At 29.5% G+C, this 19,884-nt stretch overlaps 3 protein-coding genes and 1 long non-coding RNA gene across 7 annotated transcripts; 3 read left to right on the forward strand and 1 right to left on the reverse strand.

Annotated features, from left to right (window-relative positions):
• The first annotated feature begins 5,000 nt into the window (after positions 1-5,000).
• On the forward strand, positions 5,001-6,662 carry LOC126549317 (uncharacterized). Its single transcript, XM_050198140.1, has 4 exons — positions 5,001-5,140; positions 5,357-5,663; positions 5,753-5,955; positions 6,073-6,662. The coding sequence occupies exons 2-4, from the start codon at positions 5,533-5,535 to the stop codon at positions 6,171-6,173; spliced, it is 435 nt and encodes a 144-aa protein (XP_050054097.1). The 5' UTR covers positions 5,001-5,140; positions 5,357-5,532; the 3' UTR covers positions 6,174-6,662.
• Positions 6,663-7,556: 894 nt separating this feature from the next.
• On the forward strand, positions 7,557-10,112 carry LOC126549318 (uncharacterized). Its single transcript, XM_050198141.1, has 4 exons — positions 7,557-7,843; positions 8,025-8,209; positions 8,323-8,599; positions 10,021-10,112. Exons 1-3 carry the CDS (start codon positions 7,701-7,703, stop codon positions 8,409-8,411), a joined length of 417 nt encoding a protein of 138 aa, XP_050054098.1. The 5' UTR covers positions 7,557-7,700; the 3' UTR covers positions 8,412-8,599; positions 10,021-10,112.
• A 5,590-nt stretch (positions 10,113-15,702) lies between these two features.
• LOC126549319 (uncharacterized) lies at positions 15,703-19,609 on the forward strand. Of its 4 annotated transcripts, XR_007603466.1 has the most exons (6): positions 15,705-16,114; positions 16,926-17,013; positions 17,093-17,288; positions 17,494-17,911; positions 17,991-18,751; positions 19,466-19,609. It is a non-coding gene; the product is annotated as an uncharacterized LOC126549319 (long non-coding RNA). The 4 variants fall into 4 exon arrangements; XR_007603465.1 differs by having other exon boundaries at positions 15,703-16,114; positions 17,494-18,751; XR_007603467.1 differs by having other exon boundaries at positions 17,622-18,751.
• LOC114126727 (uncharacterized) lies at positions 18,765-19,865 on the reverse strand. Its single transcript, XM_027990731.2, has 3 exons — positions 19,719-19,865; positions 19,402-19,651; positions 18,765-19,309 (listed from the first exon to the last, which is right to left on the reverse strand). Exons 1-3 carry the CDS (start codon positions 19,747-19,749, stop codon positions 19,045-19,047), a joined length of 546 nt encoding a protein of 181 aa, XP_027846532.2. The 5' UTR covers positions 19,750-19,865; the 3' UTR covers positions 18,765-19,044.
• Positions 19,866-19,884: the final 19 nt, after the last annotated feature.

Raw genomic sequence — 19,884 nt, forward strand, 5'->3', positions numbered from 1 at the left:
AACAACAAGTGCGAACAAGAAATTATTAAATTTATCAAATGTGCTGAAAAACATGATAATAATCTGAACAAATGTATCGAAGAATTTAAAAAATTAAAACATTGTTTTAAAAAATAAGGTATAAGCTAATAACCGTAATGACTATTTATAATAGTTAACTGTGGGATTTACATTAATTGTTATTTTTATTTTCAGATTTATAGCATGAACATAATATATATATATATTGATGTTAAAAAAAAAATGTAGTTATAAGCTAAAATTGTTCATATAAATATTTCTTTCCCTTGTTTTTTATGCGTTTTATCTATTATATACATTTTAATTATAAAAAATTTTTATTATATTTATTATTTTTATATTATTGATATAATATAATAGTTACGCAGTTATGATAGGTAATTATATAGTACTAGTTGTCACCCGCATACTCCGCCTACGCGAGGATAGTTTTTTGCTACTCGAGTCTCAATATTAAGTTTGTCAGTCGTAGTTAGAATGCAGTGATTTAAACTTCAAACCCCGCAGGAGCATTTAAAGCACGGAAACGATGTCAAATCTCATAGACTTTATTTCTACTATATTTTTATTAAATCGCGTGTAATAAAAATTATTAATACTAACAATTTTTAGTTTTCATATTATTTTTTATAATTATGAACTTTCTGTATCATATTCTTATTTTATTTTATTATCTGCATTTTTATAATTGATTCTGAGATTTATTAAGTTATTATAAATAAGAGTGTTTCATTATACTAGAATCGAGTTTATAATTATCAATTTTATCGTTAAAATTTGATTTTGAAATATCAATAAAAATAATTTTTTATACATTTTTCATGATAAATATAACACACAGGTTTTTAATATTAAAAACAGTAAAAAATGAAATTAAAACACCAGTTTGAGCGTTTTTGAATATTTCATTTTCTTCTTGAATAACTTTTCCATCATCGGATATACAAATTCCACCACCTCTACCATCAGATTTTATTTCATTTAAGCGTTGTGTTCGAGTCTGTTTATATCCATACACCAGCCATTGCATTATCAGATATTTCATTTTGTTCCAATACTCCTAATCCACAATTTTCGACTAAGACTCTGCCATTTTTATCATCCTAGATTTTATTACTTTTGATTATTGGATTACTACTAGTTATTATTTGAACACCAGGATATGATAAATGACTAGTCCAGTCATTTAACGATTTTTACTGGAATTAAATCGGAAAGTTTTGAAATTTTGCAGAAAGGTTGGTTGTGGGTTCCTTATTAACCGAAAAAAATTCGCAATCTCTCTGAGGTCCGGAAGTGTCCGCCATCTTGGATTTTATGTGATTTTTTTCAGTTTTTATAAATTATCTTTAAAAAAAAATAATTTTATCACAAAAATACCTCTACATAAAAATGTTGCTGACAAAATTTACAATAAATATGTATATTTATATATCTTTGTAGCTTAAATAGGTAAACGGTGAAATCCACCCGCGCGTTGTAATATTTGATGTGGCGCGCTTTAATAGTCTTTTTTTTTTTTTTTGTATCGAGAGTCAGAGAAGGAACCGCGTTAGCATTACTTCTTCTCTGACTCCCATCGTTTATTGATAACAATTACAACAACAGTTATTAGCGGTGGGACAATCTCCCATTCACTAATATTACAACAAAATTAAACTAATTATAAGTACAATACTGGGAGGATCTGACTCCCTAGTTGCCTTCGACTATAATAAGTTGCTTAGTTAGTATGGTGGCCGGATTCTGCGTCCGGATTCATCGCCGCACTTTAATAGTCTATAATATATTATACAGGTTGCACGTCTCACTCGTATAAGCTAGAAAACGAAACTTTTACGTTTTTTGTATGTACTAACATAGTAACATTTCATAACTTATATTGTATACTATTGATAAATAGATATTACACGTCTTTATGTTTGAAGACAAAGGTACACTATTATAGTCTTTTTTTTTTTCCGTTTGAACCGACGACCGGGAGGGAACCGCTTTCGCATTACTTCCTCCCTAACACTATTATAGTCTATATTTTATTTAGAGTACTTGTATTTAATAATGTATGGTTAATTTTTCAAAATGTTTATTTAGTACACAATTAACAAATATTTTTTAACATAAATTATTTACATTTTTTTAACGATTTTTTTTTAAGTAATATATAATAATAATTATGCATATAATTTATTTACAAATATTACAATGCACTCTACGTTTGCATTTGGGTAAAGGACTGCTTTGACCATATAAAATGTCGTATTCATCTTGAGTATCATCTACAATTTAATTGGTCGCAATTGGATGAATGATATTTCATAGGTCCAAATAAACCAACGTAATATGTTCTCTCACAGTTCTAGAGTATGCAATATGCATGTATCATGTATGCATGACCGCACTGAACATTTTATCGGCAGATATCGGCGTATAAATTGTACTTAAATTTTTTTTGAACCACTTCCTTTCATTATATATCCAACACAACCCCGTGAAAGACATCCTATGTAATTCCTATCCCAACGATAAATTATATAATAATATAATATAATTATGTAAAGGTAATACAATTTGATCTTCTACACCAATATTATTTTTAAGACCATCTTCGTTAGCTGGTTCAAATATTTTGACATTTATTTTCCAAAATTTCTTAAATCTTGCGACGATGGCATTATTTTCAATCGATTTATTCTATTTACTAGACATCTATATGAATACCAATTTTTATTAAGTATCCGATTACCGACCAATTTAAAATAAACTGTTATATATTTTCCGTTATTACTAATGACAATTATATTACTGCCATGTTTGTTTGTTTATAAATTTCATTTGTATTGGCGTTGTTACGTTTATTAGTTTACAATTTAGTCAGACACGTAGCTATACTAGCTACGCCGCACAGTGCAGTACCTGTAATATAAACTATTAACGCGCGCAACATCAAATATCACAACGCGTGGATGGATTAAACATTTCACCTATTTAAGCTACAAAAATATATAAATATACATATTTGTTGTAAATTATGTCAGCAATATTTTTATGTAGAGGTATTTTTGTGATAAAATTAATATTTTTAAAAATAATTTAAAAACACTGAAAAGTTGCACATAAAATCCAAGATGGCGGACACTTCCACGTGGTGGCAGTTTTTCACGTAAGAACATATTAGAATTTAGAATATTACTGGACGTATTTTTTTCGTCTATGGATTTCCTCGTGTTCGATTATTCATTTCGTTTTCGTAGGTCGTAGTGTAATTACATACGATTTAAAACCCGAAGCTAAATTTATTAAAAGGTATGTACTAATATAATATTAATTTAATGAAATATTTATCATTTATACTATATACAATAATATAATATGTAATATTATAATAGTTTAATATAGTATCTTCTTATATATACCGACAACGACGGACACGGAAATCGACGGCGACCCGTATCTCGTACACACCTTGTAGGTTGACGGAACACTACGGGGTGGAGAGGGTACACATGCGGCGGCGTACGCGACTCCGGCGACGCACTAACGCGCTTTAACACGGACGGAACTTGTGAACAGGTCAATGACCACTTATGGGCTCCACTTGCATCACGTGCTGCACAGATAACACCGGGAAGGAGCTACTTGTCCCTAAACAAATCATGAATATACGGCCTTACAAGCTTCGGCGACATTACTGTAGGCCCAAACGCAAGAATCAACTTAGTCAATGGCAACCTAAGAAACAACGAATTACAACCCGACACATTAGATTCACGAATCAATGAATGTTTGACTGGTGTGCGGGATACGGTCGGGGTTGTACCGAACACTGACGTACTGGACGACAACACATTCGAAAAACGTCCACTCGGAACAATAGTACGTTGGCCGTGGACAGTCGTCGATGTACTCGGAATTGACTCACAAGTCGTCGGATGTACTTGAATAATGGTATTCGATGGGGTGGTGAACTTCGCACCCATAGGACGTATTTGTGTCAAAACGCTTTTTGACACGTCAACAAGCTCGCGCATAGAGCACCGTAAGGCAGGCGAATACTCGTCCGCGCGGTTAAGCTCAAACAAACAATTTAATACGATCATATCAAAAGACACAAATTCATGCCACAGAGAGTCTAAGTCAGCAATATGAAAGAGATACACGGAAGCTAGACTATGGTCGGTTCGGACACGTACCCCCATGTCGTATGTACTCTGAATTTGCGCTATCACGGTCGCACGCTTCACGATATTCAATTTTAACACCCTCGTAATACCGCGGAGACGCTCCTCGTCTTCGGCCATGGTGGCGGACGCAACCATACACGTCTTAGGAAGACTATACCTGAATAAAATAATAAATAAATGTCGTTACAAACCAGGGACTGAGACCGGATCGAAAAGAACCGGTTACGGAACCTAAAACCTAGCGTAAATTAAAGGACCGAAAATAACCGTTACCTGTATTTTATATTTTTAATAGACTCTAACCAATACCGAAACCTTTAAATAATACCAAAAGAATACCGGTCTTTTTAAGGTCTTTTACTGTTTTCAAGTTCCTATTAAAGTCGAAAGAAATTACTCTTTAAACTAAAAATATATTATGTAGAAACAATAATTATATTTTTTATTATATATAATATTTACGCAATGTTTTTTCCGGCCGCGACGCCCGTATGTTGGCGGCCGACAATGATGGTCCATCGACCAATGTATATAATAATATTGTCTATGGAATATAAATATACATCATGTATATGTTACACGATAACGGATAATTTCTACGGACACATAAGTTATTTTTACAATTATAAAAATTACACTGGGATTTTGAAGTATTTATTTTTATTACATATCTGATATCTACACGTCAAACACAGTATATTATATCGTGACTTATAAATTATTATCGAATATCGGTGCCCAGTGGATAGTGGTGTATTTGCTTTATTTGCTGTTTAGTCGCAAGAACACGCAGTCTTCTTTTATTTTATTAGTTGAAATTTGAAAAGTATTAAATTAAAATTATGGGACGTCATACCGTGTCATGCGTTTATAAATATTTTGTGTACGATAAGAAATCTAACGAGTCAGTATGTAAAAGTTGCAATGGAAAAATAAAAGTAAGTACTTACACTTACACTTAAACATTTTATGTTCATTTAATTTTAATTTAAGTTTAAAATCATTGACAAAATAATTAAAATAATATTAAAATGGTAGTTAACTATGTAATATTCAAGTTGTTTCTGCACTTGTACGTGTAGCTTTGTAGCAGATTACTTATGAAACGTTTAAATAATATATTTTGATTAATTTAGTTTGTATATTGTTTTAAGGGAAAGCATGGGACAAATTTGAAAAGACACCTGAGTTCCCACCAGGATGTATATGAAGAGATGTTTGTTAAAGATACAGATATAAAAAAATCTTCTACCAAATTAACACATCTGTTATCAAAGCACACGAAAAACTTTTTTATTTTTCTATACCTGAAGTTAAAGTTAACATTAATATGCATACATTAATCAGCGCCTGTGTAGATTTAGTCACTGTAAATGGGCGGCCATATAGTGTACTAAATGATAGTGGTTTCAAAAAAATTATAAATCCAATTTTAGATGGTTTAGATAAAAAAGTGGCTAGGTATAAATTTAAATACTATTAAGTAAGATAATGTTTTACATAAATTTTTGAAAATGTTTTATTTATTAAATATTATTTATAATTCATAGGCAGTATGTACATGAAGAATCATTAGCCATACAAAAAGAAATTCGTACTGAAGCTTTTACCAAAGCAAAACTAATATCATTAAAACTTGATGCTGTGACGAAACTAAATCGATCATTTTTGGGAATTAATATACAATACATTGTGGGTGATTATATCAAGCTCAGAACTCTTGCCTTAATTGAGCTTACTCAATCACATACAGGTATAAATTAAATATTAATATTAATTGTTATGCGTTTCACTTAAGCTTAATGTAAATAATTTTTAACTATACAAATAAATAAATAGATAACATTTATATTACCTATAGGTATTTTAGGTTTTTATTTAAAAGAAATTATTTTAAATGTCTTAAAAAAATACAATATTGAACATGATCAAATTTATACCATAACATCTGACAATGGGGCTAAGTTATAATATTTTTCGTAACCACGGACAATATTATTTATTTATTAATTTATTATTGAAAAAATTAACTATAAGAGTTATTAGTAATTAGTTTTCTTATATTATAAGAGTTATTATCAGTTCATTATAATTTATATACCGATGAGATTTCAAAATTTAAGCCGACGAAGCAATAAATAAAGTTTAATAAAATAAATTGAAGTTCAATTCGAATTAATCTTGAAAACACGTGGCCGTATTCTCTATATAAGATACGATCATAATACCTACCTACTTCGTTAAACTATTCATAACATTTCACCGTACAAGTGAAGACTACCAAATTGGATCGTCGGATCGACCCACCGCCGGAATCAGGTCGTCTTTTTTTTCTTTTTATATATATAAATTGTATACTTTCTGGTAAGTTAAAAAACTGTGTATATTAGATATTATAATTTTGTAGTATTATTATTTGTATTATTTATTTATTTATTTATACTTCATTATTATTATTATTCCGGGGCCCTGTGTTATTATATTATAATTATAACCTCGTGTGACAATGTGACAGTGTCATATTAATATATATATACAGGAACATAATTGATTATTGTAATTATTTTGGTAGCCAAATTTATCTTGTCCACGCGAGTCGCGGCAAACAACTGCCCTATATCGTAAGATTTGCCGCGGCGACAAAACAATAAGTAAAACAGTAAAATTCAATAAGTTAAGCAATAGTTAATTATTCACAGAAATAGGTTAAAATAACAATTGTGCAATTCGGTGCCAGTAAACTTTATATTACAGTTAGCATAGTAAGCAAGATATAATAATAAGAAATGTAAATAAATTTGTTTAATAATTTACTAATCGGGTTAAAATAACAATTACACAATAATCATAGTGTCTATAATTGTAAATTTAACGTAGTAATAGAAAAATGTAGAACAATCGATAGTAATTCGACTGTAAGTGTAATATATAAGTGAGATGGCTAAGACAGCAAAGGGGGTCAGTGGTGGTGATCGTGTGACTCGATCACCACCGGACATCGTGTTTAAATAAAGTTATTTTGCGTTATTTTGTGTTTAACTTTATTTTGGTATACGTCCGAGTAATCGGCGTATACGACAAAGTGGCGCCCAACTCGTGGCTCGTTAATCTACGGCTTTCTGTGTGTGTGTGTGTGGTGTGTGTGTGTGTGTGTTGTGTGTGTGTGTGTTTTGATTATACACGATTTTTCGAGTGATCAGTGTGTGTGTTAAGTACACGCGAAATTTTTTTTGGATTTCTACAGTTGTGTGCGTTGAGTACACGCGAATTTTTTTTCAGTTGTGTGTGTGTTGATTATACACGATTTTTTTCGAGGTACCACAGTAAGTGTGTATTTGTGTGTGTGTGGTGTGTTATACGCGATTTTTTGAGAGAACAGAGAATGTGTATGTGTGTGTTGAGTACACGCGAATTTTATTTTTGGATTTCTCCAGTTATGTGTGTGTGTGCAGATTACACGCAAATTATTGCTGGATTTCTCCAGTTGTGTCGGCTAATATGTTAAAAGCTGTGAGCTTGATTGAAAAAGATATTTCAGAATTACAACAGTTCACAAAAGAATCAGCTAGTACATCAGAAAATAATGGTGAACCAACTTTGTTGGATATTGTCGATATTGATGATAGCAGCTCTGTTTGCAGGTAAATATGTAATATGTATATGGCATATGTGCTATAAATTAAACCTTAAATTTTAATTGTTTACATAAATTAAATGAAGATTAATATTCTTTAATTCCTATTGAATGATTATATATATACATCTGTATATACACATACATGTATTTAAATATAAGTTTATAATTTGTGTTATAATTTAAAGCGTGAACAGTGAAACATGTACAGAAAATAATGTTGATCTTGATGAAGACCAAATCATCGAGTTGCTTGCTGAAAATACAGAAGAAAATACCTATTGTCTAGATTATGATTATGAACAAACTGAAAATATATTGAATGAAATTCAATCATTTCAAAACATTAGAGACAACAGTTCAATATTTACAGGTTGATTTTCTCAAAATACTCTTTTACAAAAAAAACATGAAATTTATATTTAGAAAAATTAAAAACCTTTGAAAAAAATAAATATGTATAAATATGTTAATTTTGATTTTTAGGTGTACGATGTGTGGCTCATACCTTACAGTTGGCTGTGTTGGACAGTTTGAAAGATCATGGAATTGAAAAACTATTAAATAAGTATTAAAAGTTCGGTCATTGGTTAAAAAACTTCGAAACCAAACATACTTATACATAATAAAAAAAGAAAAATTAAAGTCTCCCATACTTGACTGTCTAACTCGTTGGCATTCAACGTTGGATATGTTGGAAAGAGTCAAATATCTTAAATTCTTTATACAGAATATGGCAGCAAATGATTCATCATTTAAAAAAGTATGTTTAAATAATTCAGAATGGAATCAAACTGAAGTTATTTCAAAAGCTTTGTTACCATCAAAAATATGTACCAAAAAGTTCCAAAATGAGCAGTTTACATTATCCGATTTTTATGGAGGCTGGATTTTGTGTAAAATTCAAACTAAAAAATGTAATACTTCATTTTCTGAAAAATTGGTTGAATGTTTAACTAATAGGGAAAAACAAATTTATAATATATATATACAGGGCCGGATTTAGGACTAGGCTACCTAGGCTATAGCCTAGGGGCGCCACTACTTGGGGGGCGCTAAGCTGTGGATGGTGAAATTTTTTTTTTTTTTTGTAGATACTTCAAATGAAGTCATTTTAGAAGGAAAAGAAGCTATGAAAATAAATAAATTTTTCGTGATAATTGACAAACTGGTCCTAGAATTATCAGAAAGATCAAAAGCTTACACTGAACTTGGTAGTCTATTTAATTTTTTATCAGACTTGTTATTTATATGCCCGGAAATATTAAAAGAAAGAACTAAAAGATTAGTTGAAAAATATTCTAATGACCTAGACGATGAGTTGTATGAGGAATGTTTACATTTCAAGCAATTTTTAAATAAGATTGAAATAAAGGAGTCAGATAAAAAAATCTCCCGGCATGTTTTTGAAAATTTTAAGAGAAAAAAAAATTATTCCAACGTTTCCAAATTTAGACACTGCTTTAAAAATGTATCTAACCATCATTCCATCAAATGCAACTGGTGAAAGATCGTTTAGTATTTTAAAGAAAATTAAAAATTATCTAAGTAATTCCATTTCAGATACAAAGGTATCTAGTTTGGCGTCATTTAGTGCGAATTCAGAATTACTAGAATCTATGAACTTTGATGACTTAATAAATACGTTTGCAGCAACTAAGTCAAGAAAGCGTCAAATATAAATATTATTAATTAATAAGTATTATGGATGAAATAAAAATGCATTAATTATTTGTTTATTAATTATTTTGATCATTTTTTTATTTAATAAAATATATTAAGAATAATTTTTTTTCTGTCGTCATAATAAAATGTATTTTTTTTGCCCTTCTGGTCTAGTATCTTACTTAACAAAAATGTAAGACTTATTTTTTTAGGTTGACTTAAATAAAATTATAATTTAATTCATTACATATACATTTTTGTATAACCATAAAATTAGTAAATTAATTAGGAGGGGGCACTCAACTCTTATTGAATAAATCATGTTCCAAGGAGTAGGGGCGTTTGTGTTTTATTAGCCTAGAGGCGCCTTTTAAGTAAATCCGGCCCTGTATATATATATATATATATATGGCTGAAATAAAACTGTTATCAATCGTTGCTATTAATAATAAATAAACGACTATTTTTATTATAAAAAATTATTTTTTCGTGTTAGTAACAATGTTATTAATATTTTAGGCAATCATATTCAAAAAAGATGGACGCGGATTCCTTAAAACCCAAAGACGTAGTGAAAATTATTGTTGAGGAAACCGTCAAGATTTTAGCTGTATGTATAATAATTTAAAAATTTATAAATAATATATTATTTATAATAATAATTTACTTATTATTAGGAAAAAGTTGCATCAAAATATGAAGGTAACAACAAGTGCGAACAAGAAATTATTAAATTTATCAAATGTGCTGAAAAACACAATAATAATCTAAACAAATGTTTAAGAGAATTTAAAAAATTAAAACATTGTTATAAAGAATAATACCTTATTAAGCTAATAACCGTAATGACTATTTATAATAGTTAACTGTGGGATTTACATTAATTGTTATTTTTATTTTCAGATTTATACAGGGCCGGATTTTATTTAGAAAAATATTTACTCAATTTCAAAGTAATGGTATTCAAACTATTTTATTTAAAACGAACTATTGGTTATGTAAATATGTGAAATTATAACTTATGATGGCAAAGAAAAAAATACATTATTTACTGTAGGTAGCTCTTTAAGACTGAAATAGTTTAGACAAATAGACATTTTACTATCAGTTCCATCAACTCAAGTCAGTGTTGAACGTCTATAATTCTCAGGCCTTAAATTCATTTTGTCACCGTATAGAAGTAATATAAATTCCTAAAACCTAGAAGACCAATTGTTAGTACGTAGTACGTACAAACAGATTGTTCGATAAAGTTGAAAATGAATATAATATGAAAAAAAGGTAAAAATATTTGTAGTACCTATAATATGAATTTAATGTTATATTTTTATTTTTATTAATGTTTTAGTACTGAGAAACATGAATCTCCAAACATTAAAGAAGATATTATAGAAGATGACCATAATACAATTGATTCAATGTCAGGTTTAAAACGTAAAAGAAAGTAATTAAGTTCATGTAATATATATTATTAAATTAGTTTTATTTACTGTCAATAAAAATAATGGATTTAAATATTCAAAACCTAAACTATCTACTTTATTTTAAAATGTATATAAATCCTAACAACATTTGATCTTGAATAAATGAACAAGTATTTTACCAGTATTTGTTAATTGTGCCAATTGAATAATTTTGTTAAAATGCAACTATAAATTATTATCAACTGTAAGTGTAAAGTGTGTACTTATATTTAATAATGAAACAGGTTCTCATGGGGTTTCAATATAAACTTTCTCAGTAGTTTGTACCTAAATGAATGTAACATACTGTATACACTAAACAGTAGTATACCTATATTCATGTATTATTGTATTAACAATTTTAGTTTGAAAACATAATGTACCTATGTACCGGTTAAAAACCGGTTGGAACCGAAACCTTTAAAAAAATTCATAAAATTCCGAAATTTAACCTAAACCCCTAAAAAAATATTTTTAAGACCCGAACCCTTACCTAAACCATTAACACCATTAAGGTCTCAGTCCCTGTTACAAACTGATTCACGAGCCACGACAATACGACACAGTAATCAACTGGCGTGATCGGACAATATAAGTTTAATCAGTATACTATAATAATAACTATAATCAAAATGTCATAAAATATACTTATGGAAAAAATATAACAATATAAAACGACCGGCGTGAATAATAATAATAATAATTCGATATATCGGCGATATCAATTCAACGACCGGCACAATTTCGTTATTTGCACAACTGATGTAACTCAGCACCGCGACCGACTCGACTAATTAGTTATAATATAGATATATCGACGATATCAAGAATAGCAGCCGGCGCGTGTACGTACTATCTCACGACACTTGGGATATATCGAAGATATCCAGATAGCGACCAGCGTGATTACCTACATACAAATTATTAAAGTATATAATAAGAGCTGATTGCAACACTGACCGGTGCAGTTAACTAAAACATATAATAAATAATATCAGCTATCCAATTTATAGGCGCGCATTACACAGCAGTAAGTACCTACATACAAAAAAATTGGGCTCTAAATAGTATATTCACCAACGGGAAGACCGGTCAACAAATACACCTGAATACTAAATTGGCAACCTCTGGTGAACCTCCAAGCACCGTACTCGATACCCAAAATATCAGGGCACAACAAATATATAACTCCCAAAACACACCGCTACCGAACCCCCCCAGTGAGGTCGGATAACCACGCTCTGCTACCAAAATGTTTGCGCCGAAGCCGCTCCTACGAATAAAGCGGTTGGCGGCAACAACTCGCGGGGTGATGGGAAAAGGAAGGAGACCCAAGATATTACAATAATAATAATAATAAATGAAATATAATATTTCACTATAATAACAAATACATACAATAGTACAATCAGAGGCGCCCCAGTAAGATAATAATATACAAAAAAAAACAATACGTATATATATATATATATATATATATGCTTAATAAATAAATTACAGCATCACCGTAGTGAATATAATATTCAGTAGATAATATACAACATAAAAAAATAACGTTACTGGCCTGGGAGCTGCACACGTTGGTGGTGTTCCATCCACTCAGATTTTGCAGACGATGAATGGCGGCACACGGGACACGTATTGATGTCCACCACGAAACTTGACAATAACGGCGCCAAGGGATAACACACACTATCCACGTCCGGCGGAGATTGTGATGGGCGCAACAATGCCGCAAACATAGTGGATATAGCCAAAGGCTTAAAACGCGGCAATAAAAGGCCGAGCAAACCACGATGTTTTGTCACCTAGCGGGCGGCACGAGACGGACACCTATCCGGCTCGACCGTAGAACAAAAGACGTACAACACCCACAGTCACGGCAAACTCTACCGTAACGGGCGAACACAGCGCAAGGCGGTGAGCGGACGCGACGATGCGTCAAGCTCGATCGCCTGGAGAAGACACAGTTTTTTGGCCCGCGACAGATAGCCGACGGCCAGCAATCCAGTGATGGATGGCAGAAGGGGGAGGGGGGAAAGCAATTTTATCGCGGAGCTTCCCCGTCCGACACGGCGCTGCGATAAGATACGTCGCGTCCGTGCTCGAACACTAGGTTTATTTAAAGTATATATTTTAACATATTATTTAATAGTTTGATACTATAATATATCAATAATATATTATATATATATATATATGGCTGAAATAAAACTGTTATCAATCGTTGCTATTAATAATAAATAAACGACTATTTTTATTATAAAAAATTATTTTTTCGTGTTAATAACAATGTTATTAATATTTTAGGCAATCATATTAAAAAAATATGGAAACTACTGATACAGGACGACCACTGGCTAAGGATATTGTTAAAATCATCGTGGCCGAGACCACAAAAGTATTAGTTGTATGTATAATAATTTAAAAATTTATAAATAATATATTATTTATAATAATAATTTACTTATTATTAGGAAAAAGTTGCATCAAAATATGAAGGTAACAACAAGTGCGAACAAGAAATTATTAAATTTATCAAATGTGCTGAAAAACACAATAATAATCTAAACAAATGTTTAAGAGAATTTAAAAAATTAAAACATTGTTTTAAAGAATAAGGTATAAGCTAATAACCGTAATGACTATTTATAATAGTTAACTGTGGGATTTACATTAATTGTTATTTTTATTTTCAGATTTATAGCATGAAATTAGTAGTACCCATTAATGTCATATAAATACATCAAAAATGTTGTACAGTTATTTTAGTTTAATATTTAAAGTTAAAGAAGTAAATGTTTGTTTTATATTAAAATTCTGCAGATTAGGCACGCTCTCACTGCTTGCCCCCCCCCCCCTTCACCGGCGTTACTTGACTGGAGGATTTTTCCGTTTCGCAACAACCGCATTGAATCTGCGTTAGAATCCAAATTCACAATATTCATCATATAACTACAACGATACGAGTTGATTTCTTTTCGGAATAAAATTTAGATTTGATGATCACGCACAATACAATAAAATAAAAAGAATCTCACTTCTGAATTTGTAGGGCGATATAGGTTATAATAATTTACTTAATTAATCACAGTAAAATACAAATTATATTAATAGTCAATAAACAAATAATAACACTGCTCGCCGACGCGAAACATAAAATACAAAATATAATAATTATTAAAAGCACAAGTAATAATTTAACTCGACGATGCAACCGCAACGGACGCCGGAGAAAAACTGACTATTCGTCGTCCGTTGATCGTGAAACGACAATCGATGGACGACGAATATTATAACATAGATGATAGATTATAATATATTTATTACTACAAAGCTAATAACCATAATGACTATTTATAATAGTTAACTGTGGGATTTACATTAATTGGTTTTTTTATTTTCAGATTTATAGCATGAACATAATATATATATATATATTGATGTTAAGAAAAAAAATGTAGTTATAAGCTAAAATTGTTCATATAAATATTTCTTTCCTTTGTTTTTTATACTTTAATCTATTATATACATTTTAATTATAAAAATTTTTTATTATATTTATTATTTTTATATTATTGATATAATATAATAGTTACGCAGTTATGATAGGTAATTATATAGTACTAGTTGTCACCCGCATACTCCGCCTACGCGCGGATAGTTTTTTGCTACTCGAGTCTCAATATTAAGTTTGTCAGCCGTAGTTAGAATGCAGTGATTTAAACTTCAAACCCCGCAGGAGCATTTAAAGCACGGAAACGATGTCAAATCTCATAGACTTTATTTCTACTATATTTTTATTAAATCGCGTGTAATAAAAATTATTAATACTAACAATTTTTAGTTTTCATATTATTTTTTATAATTATGAACTTTCTGTATCATATTCTTATTTTATTTTATTATCTGCATTTTTATAATTGATTCTGAGATTTATTAAGTTATTATAAATAAGAGTGTTTCATTATACTAGAATCGAGTTTATAATTATCAATTTTATCGTTAAAATTTGATTTTGAAATATCAATAAAAATAATTTTTTATACATTTTTCATGATAAATATAACACATAGGTTTTTAATATTAAAAACAGTAAAAAATGAAATTAAAACACCAGTTTGAGAGTTTTTGAATATTTCATTTTCTTCTTGAATAACTTTTCCATCATCGGATATACAAATTCCACCACCTCTACCATCAGATTTTATTTCATTTAAGCGTTGTGTTCGAGTCTGTTTATATCCATACACCAGCCATTGCATTATCAGATATTTCATTTTGTTCCAATACTCCTAATCCACAATTTTCGACTAAAACTCTGCCATTTTTATCATCCTAGATTTTATTACTTTTGATTATTGGATTACTACTAGTTATTATTTGAACACCAGGATATGATAAGTGATTAAAAATATCATTGTCTATTCATTTCCATTATCATAGTAATATTATACACCCACTTGTTTACCAGAGTGTATTCAGTTGTGGTGCAAAACCGGAGTACTACAACTACTAGTGATCCACACACTGTTTGTACTTTTACAATGTACGGTTTGGTAAAAACATTAAGATTAATAAAAAAATGCAGTTTGAAAAATCACAAAATTTAAAAGTATTATAATTATGAGATATTTATAATAACTACTTTTAAAACATTAACAATATTAATTATTGTTGATTCAAGTTAATATTTTAACCTTCCACCCTTTCCTACAGATTATAACTTCATTTAATGTAAATGATACTACAAAATTGAATTCATTAATCGTTTGCTATTCTTCTAAAATACTTCTCAATTTGAAAATTCTAATTAATAATTATACAAGAGTTTAGTTCACTAATAATATTAACGCCTGAACACAGTGAAATAGAAAAAAATATTTACACCATAAAAGAAGCTACCTAACTTTTCATATTAGTAAAAACATGTTTGTAATTCATTTACTATGACGTGTTTGATTAGATTATAAAAATATATATATATACATAAACGTAATATTGCATGACTATAATAGTATAATATATTATCAGTACATAATTAGAATTATAAACTAAATGGTTGATAAATACAACTGGGATGAAGTATTTCAAATTATAGTTGAAATTGTAATTTGTTCAAAAACTAAATAGGAACATCACCGTGTCATGTAAGTATAATTTTAATGCATAGTACCTAAATTAAATTATAAGTTCTAAATGTTTCCTAACAAACAATTTATTCAACTCTAGGAGGTTAAATAATAACAAAAAATAATACTAATATTCATACATTAGTATATAATATGAGTTCCATATTGTTCAAAATAAATAATATATTATTGGTTGTATATTTTTGTTAAATTTTTTAATAATTATCCACATATTCTTTGTGAAAGGTTCATTCATGAATAAAAAAAATAATTTACAATTTTATAATATAAATAATATATGGTCAAGTGGGTCAGCTTGTATAAAAAATAGGTAATTCAAATGTTAAAAAATCAACACAACCTCTAAATTTTACAAAATAAATATTAATATATAAAAATACAATGTTGGTTATTGGTGTTGAAAAGTTATTAATTTTGTTAAGTGTGATCGGGGATTCTAGTTTTTGGTTTTATTAACTCATTATTGTAATGATGTAGTCGAATGGTTAAATAATGTTTTGATATTATTTTAATTAATTGCAATAAATGATTGTTGATTGGAGACTGAGTATAAATGTGGTCGGACAAACTTTTAAAATATTCATTTATATTGATATTCGACATCACTTTTACAACTAAAAAGTCAATTGGATTTTTGTGAGAATTCAATGTACTATGAATCCTTGACATGAATACTTTTTCTGCTATTTCACATAATTTTATAACATCTTCTGACGGCTTAGTTAGACCTCCTCTATTTTTTATATCTATTAATGTATAAGTTTTACTATCATTTTTATTAATTACTACTTCTTTGCATTCCATACAGTTAAAAAACTTCATAATTTTTTTTGATACAAATCCAGCGATATGTTCAATCACACTGTGTTTATAGTCTAACCCTGGGGAATAGTCAAGTATGTCATATTCAACTCCAATATTTTCTTCTTCCTCTACACACAGAACATCTAAAAAATTATCTGGTTTTTTTTTTAGGACACTTGATACATACAGAATATTAGTTGAATCTTGTGGTATACAATTTGCTTCCTTTGAAACAGATAAATTAGTGTGTATCAACAGTTTTTTGTATGCCGCTTCAAATTGTGCTGCTGAAGGGTTGTTATTAAAACCACCTTTGGGCCTAATTGCTGAGAATAACATTTCAATGTGGTCCTGTGACATCTTATAAGTAAGAATAAAATCAAGTTGTTTAGTCTGAATTATATCATAAAATAAATTTCTAGTGCTTTTTAAACAAACTATAAGACCTCTAAATCCAGTTTTTCTTCTTGAATCAATAACTGGAGTGTTATTGAAATCTTTTAAAGATTCTATGTATTTAATAGCATCATTAATAAATTCATTAATCTCATTTTCTTGTTCAATATATACAGGTCTTTTATATTTGACTTTCCCAAGAAAATTTCTGGTATTTAAAAAATCGAAAATATTATTCATATATTTACAAAATTCTATTGTTGGCCCACTATTTTCAAAACCAGGATACTTTTTTCCTTCACAGAATGTTAGTGCATCAGCTACACTTGCGCTAAAAGTATGTGCGGCCAAGCTCACCCTCATCTTCTCTTTGTGGTTCATCAGTGGCATATTTACGGGGGGGGGATATGGGGGATAGATCCCCCTCCCCCCCTTGGTATTTTTTTTACTAGTAAGTTTAATAACATTGGTAAGTGTACCCCCCACCACCGTCAAGGAAATTATGTTTTCCAACTTATATCCCCCCCCTGGACAAAATCCTAAATACGCCGCTGTGGTTCATAACATGTCTTCGTCTTATTTTGGTTGCCAAATGTAAGCCACCATTCTCTTGAAGATCAACTAAATTTATGAACAATTTCCAATTTATTAAACCATTGCTTTGATTTTTCAGAACACGCCAGTCTCCTAAAGTGTTCCGGACTAATTTAAGCATATGAGCAGCATCTAAATAAATATGAACATTTTCTAGCGTTGAAGGGTGTTGAAATGTTGGTTCTAAGTTACTACTTAAATCTACGCCTAAGTATTTTGCCATGGATATATTTGATGCTGCTCCATCAAATGTCAGGGTTTTTATAATGACTCCAACATCATTTAAATTTTGTAGGCATGTTGTTACTAAATTTGCTTTTTCTTGGGCAGTTAAACTATTTGTCAAAAAATATCCAACAGGAACTTTCCAATTAGAGTTTAGAGCTACTACTAAAAACACTAATGCCTCTTTAGCCATAGGTAAACTGTCAGAGTCTTCAGATCCTTGACCAAAATTTATATACCCTTGCAATCGAGAGCCATTAAAATGAACATCTTCTCTAATACACATTTCATCTATAATTAGTCCACAAATTAATTTTTAATTTTTTTCTTTCATTTTCTTAACTTTAATTTCAACCGCCTTCAAACATTCATGAGTAAAACCAGGAGTACCATCAACAGTAGTATACCACTTTCGTATGGTGCTGGGATGAGGCAAAGTTTTGTTGAATGAATCTCTAACATAATTATAGGCTGCAGGTGAATAAAAGTGAAGAGTCACTGCAAATGTACGCGATTCTGGTGTAATTTTACTATTGGATGTCATATTAAGCTGTTTCATAACAAGTTCACTCTCAACAACAGGCAAACTCTCCTATTACAATGAAATTAAGACAAGTAAGCTACATATAATTTAAAATAAATCATATATTTTAATTAATAAAATTCACAGGCAATAATAGAACAATTTAATAATTCACAGTCTTAATAAAAAATTAATTCAAATATAATTCACAACTGGTACACTACATTCTTCTAATGTTCAATATTTGTTATAATTGTAAACATACAATTTTGCCATTTTTCTATATTTGCTGAATAATTATTGAAATCCTAACATCCCAATCCATTACTCCGAAACATGAAACATAAACCACACCAACATTGGCAACATTAATATTTTACATAGATTAATTATCAATTAATATTTTACTAACCTTAATAACTGAAAAGCAATTGTCAGAAATAATTTTTTTATCATTTTTTAGATGATCAATTAAATTATTTAGAGTTTTCACCTGTTTCATCAAATTTTCATTTATTTGGCGCAATGATGTAATTGTTTTTTTTTGTTCTGTAATAACATTCTGTGATGCATGCCAGTACTTTAACCTACTATCAGGAGTTTCAATATCGTCCACAGTTTTAAAATCTCCCCAAAAAACTTTTCTTTTTCTGTGAGAAAGTAACACATACAGTTGTACTTATTGTTTCACTACCTGCCTGTTTAATGTATAAAACTGAGTATATTATGGTTATGTGTTTACCTTTTTGAACTTGTTGGTGTAGTTATAAATGAATCGTCATTGTCAATTAAATCATTATTTTTAGGTGATTTTGAAACATCATAATACGCAATACACTGATCTGATGGTTGAGCATGAGAAGTACTTGGTGTACTAAGTTTGTGATCATTTCCTTGTATATTTTCATTATATGAAAAATTATCATCAATGACTTCAACCATATTAAGGGTAGGTGTCGACGGATCAGTACAAGGCAATAATATCAAACTATCTATAATAATGCAATGAAAAATTGAGAATTGTTATTAAAATTAATACCTAGTTTTATTAATTATTACCATTTTTTATTAAAAATAGATGGTACTGCATCTTTTTTTAATTGTACTGTATTACTTATGCTAGTAAAAGGTATATGGTAATCTTCACTTCTAAAATGAAGCTCACAAACAGAAAATGATTTAAGTATCTTAAATCTTAAGTCATGATGACTAATTGCTGCAATCC

The sequence above is a fragment of the Aphis gossypii genome, chromosome 1, assembly GCF_020184175.1.
Source record: "Aphis gossypii isolate Hap1 chromosome 1, ASM2018417v2, whole genome shotgun sequence".
Classification (NCBI taxonomy): Eukaryota; Metazoa; Arthropoda; class Insecta; order Hemiptera; family Aphididae; genus Aphis; species Aphis gossypii.

Bases quoted from the DNA above. Each gene is read 5' to 3' on its own strand.
- LOC126549317 (XM_050198140.1), top strand. From the start codon at position 5,533: ATGCATACATTAATCAGCGCCTGTGTAGATTTAGTCACTGTAAATGGG. The intron at 5,664-5,752 runs GTATAAATTTAA...TATAATTCATAG, and splicing joins TTAGATAAAAAAGTGGCTAG to GCAGTATGTACATGAAGAAT. The intron at 5,956-6,072 runs GTATAAATTAAA...TAGGTATTTTAG, and splicing joins GCTTACTCAATCACATACAG to GTTTTTATTTAAAAGAAATT.
- LOC126549318 (XM_050198141.1), top strand. From the start codon at position 7,701: ATGTTAAAAGCTGTGAGCTTGATTGAAAAAGATATTTCAGAATTACAA. The intron at 7,844-8,024 runs GTAAATATGTAA...TATAATTTAAAG, and splicing joins GATAGCAGCTCTGTTTGCAG to CGTGAACAGTGAAACATGTA. The intron at 8,210-8,322 runs GTTGATTTTCTC...TTTGATTTTTAG, and splicing joins CAACAGTTCAATATTTACAG to GTGTACGATGTGTGGCTCAT.
- LOC114126727 (XM_027990731.2), bottom strand. From the start codon at position 19,749: ATGCAGTACCATCTATTTTTAATAAAAAATG. The intron at 19,652-19,718 runs GTAATAATTAAT...GCATTATTATAG, and splicing joins TCTATTTTTAATAAAAAATG to ATAGTTTGATATTATTGCCT. The intron at 19,310-19,401 runs GTAAACACATAA...ACTTTCTCACAG, and splicing joins ACACCAACAAGTTCAAAAAG to AAAAAGAAAAGTTTTTTGGG.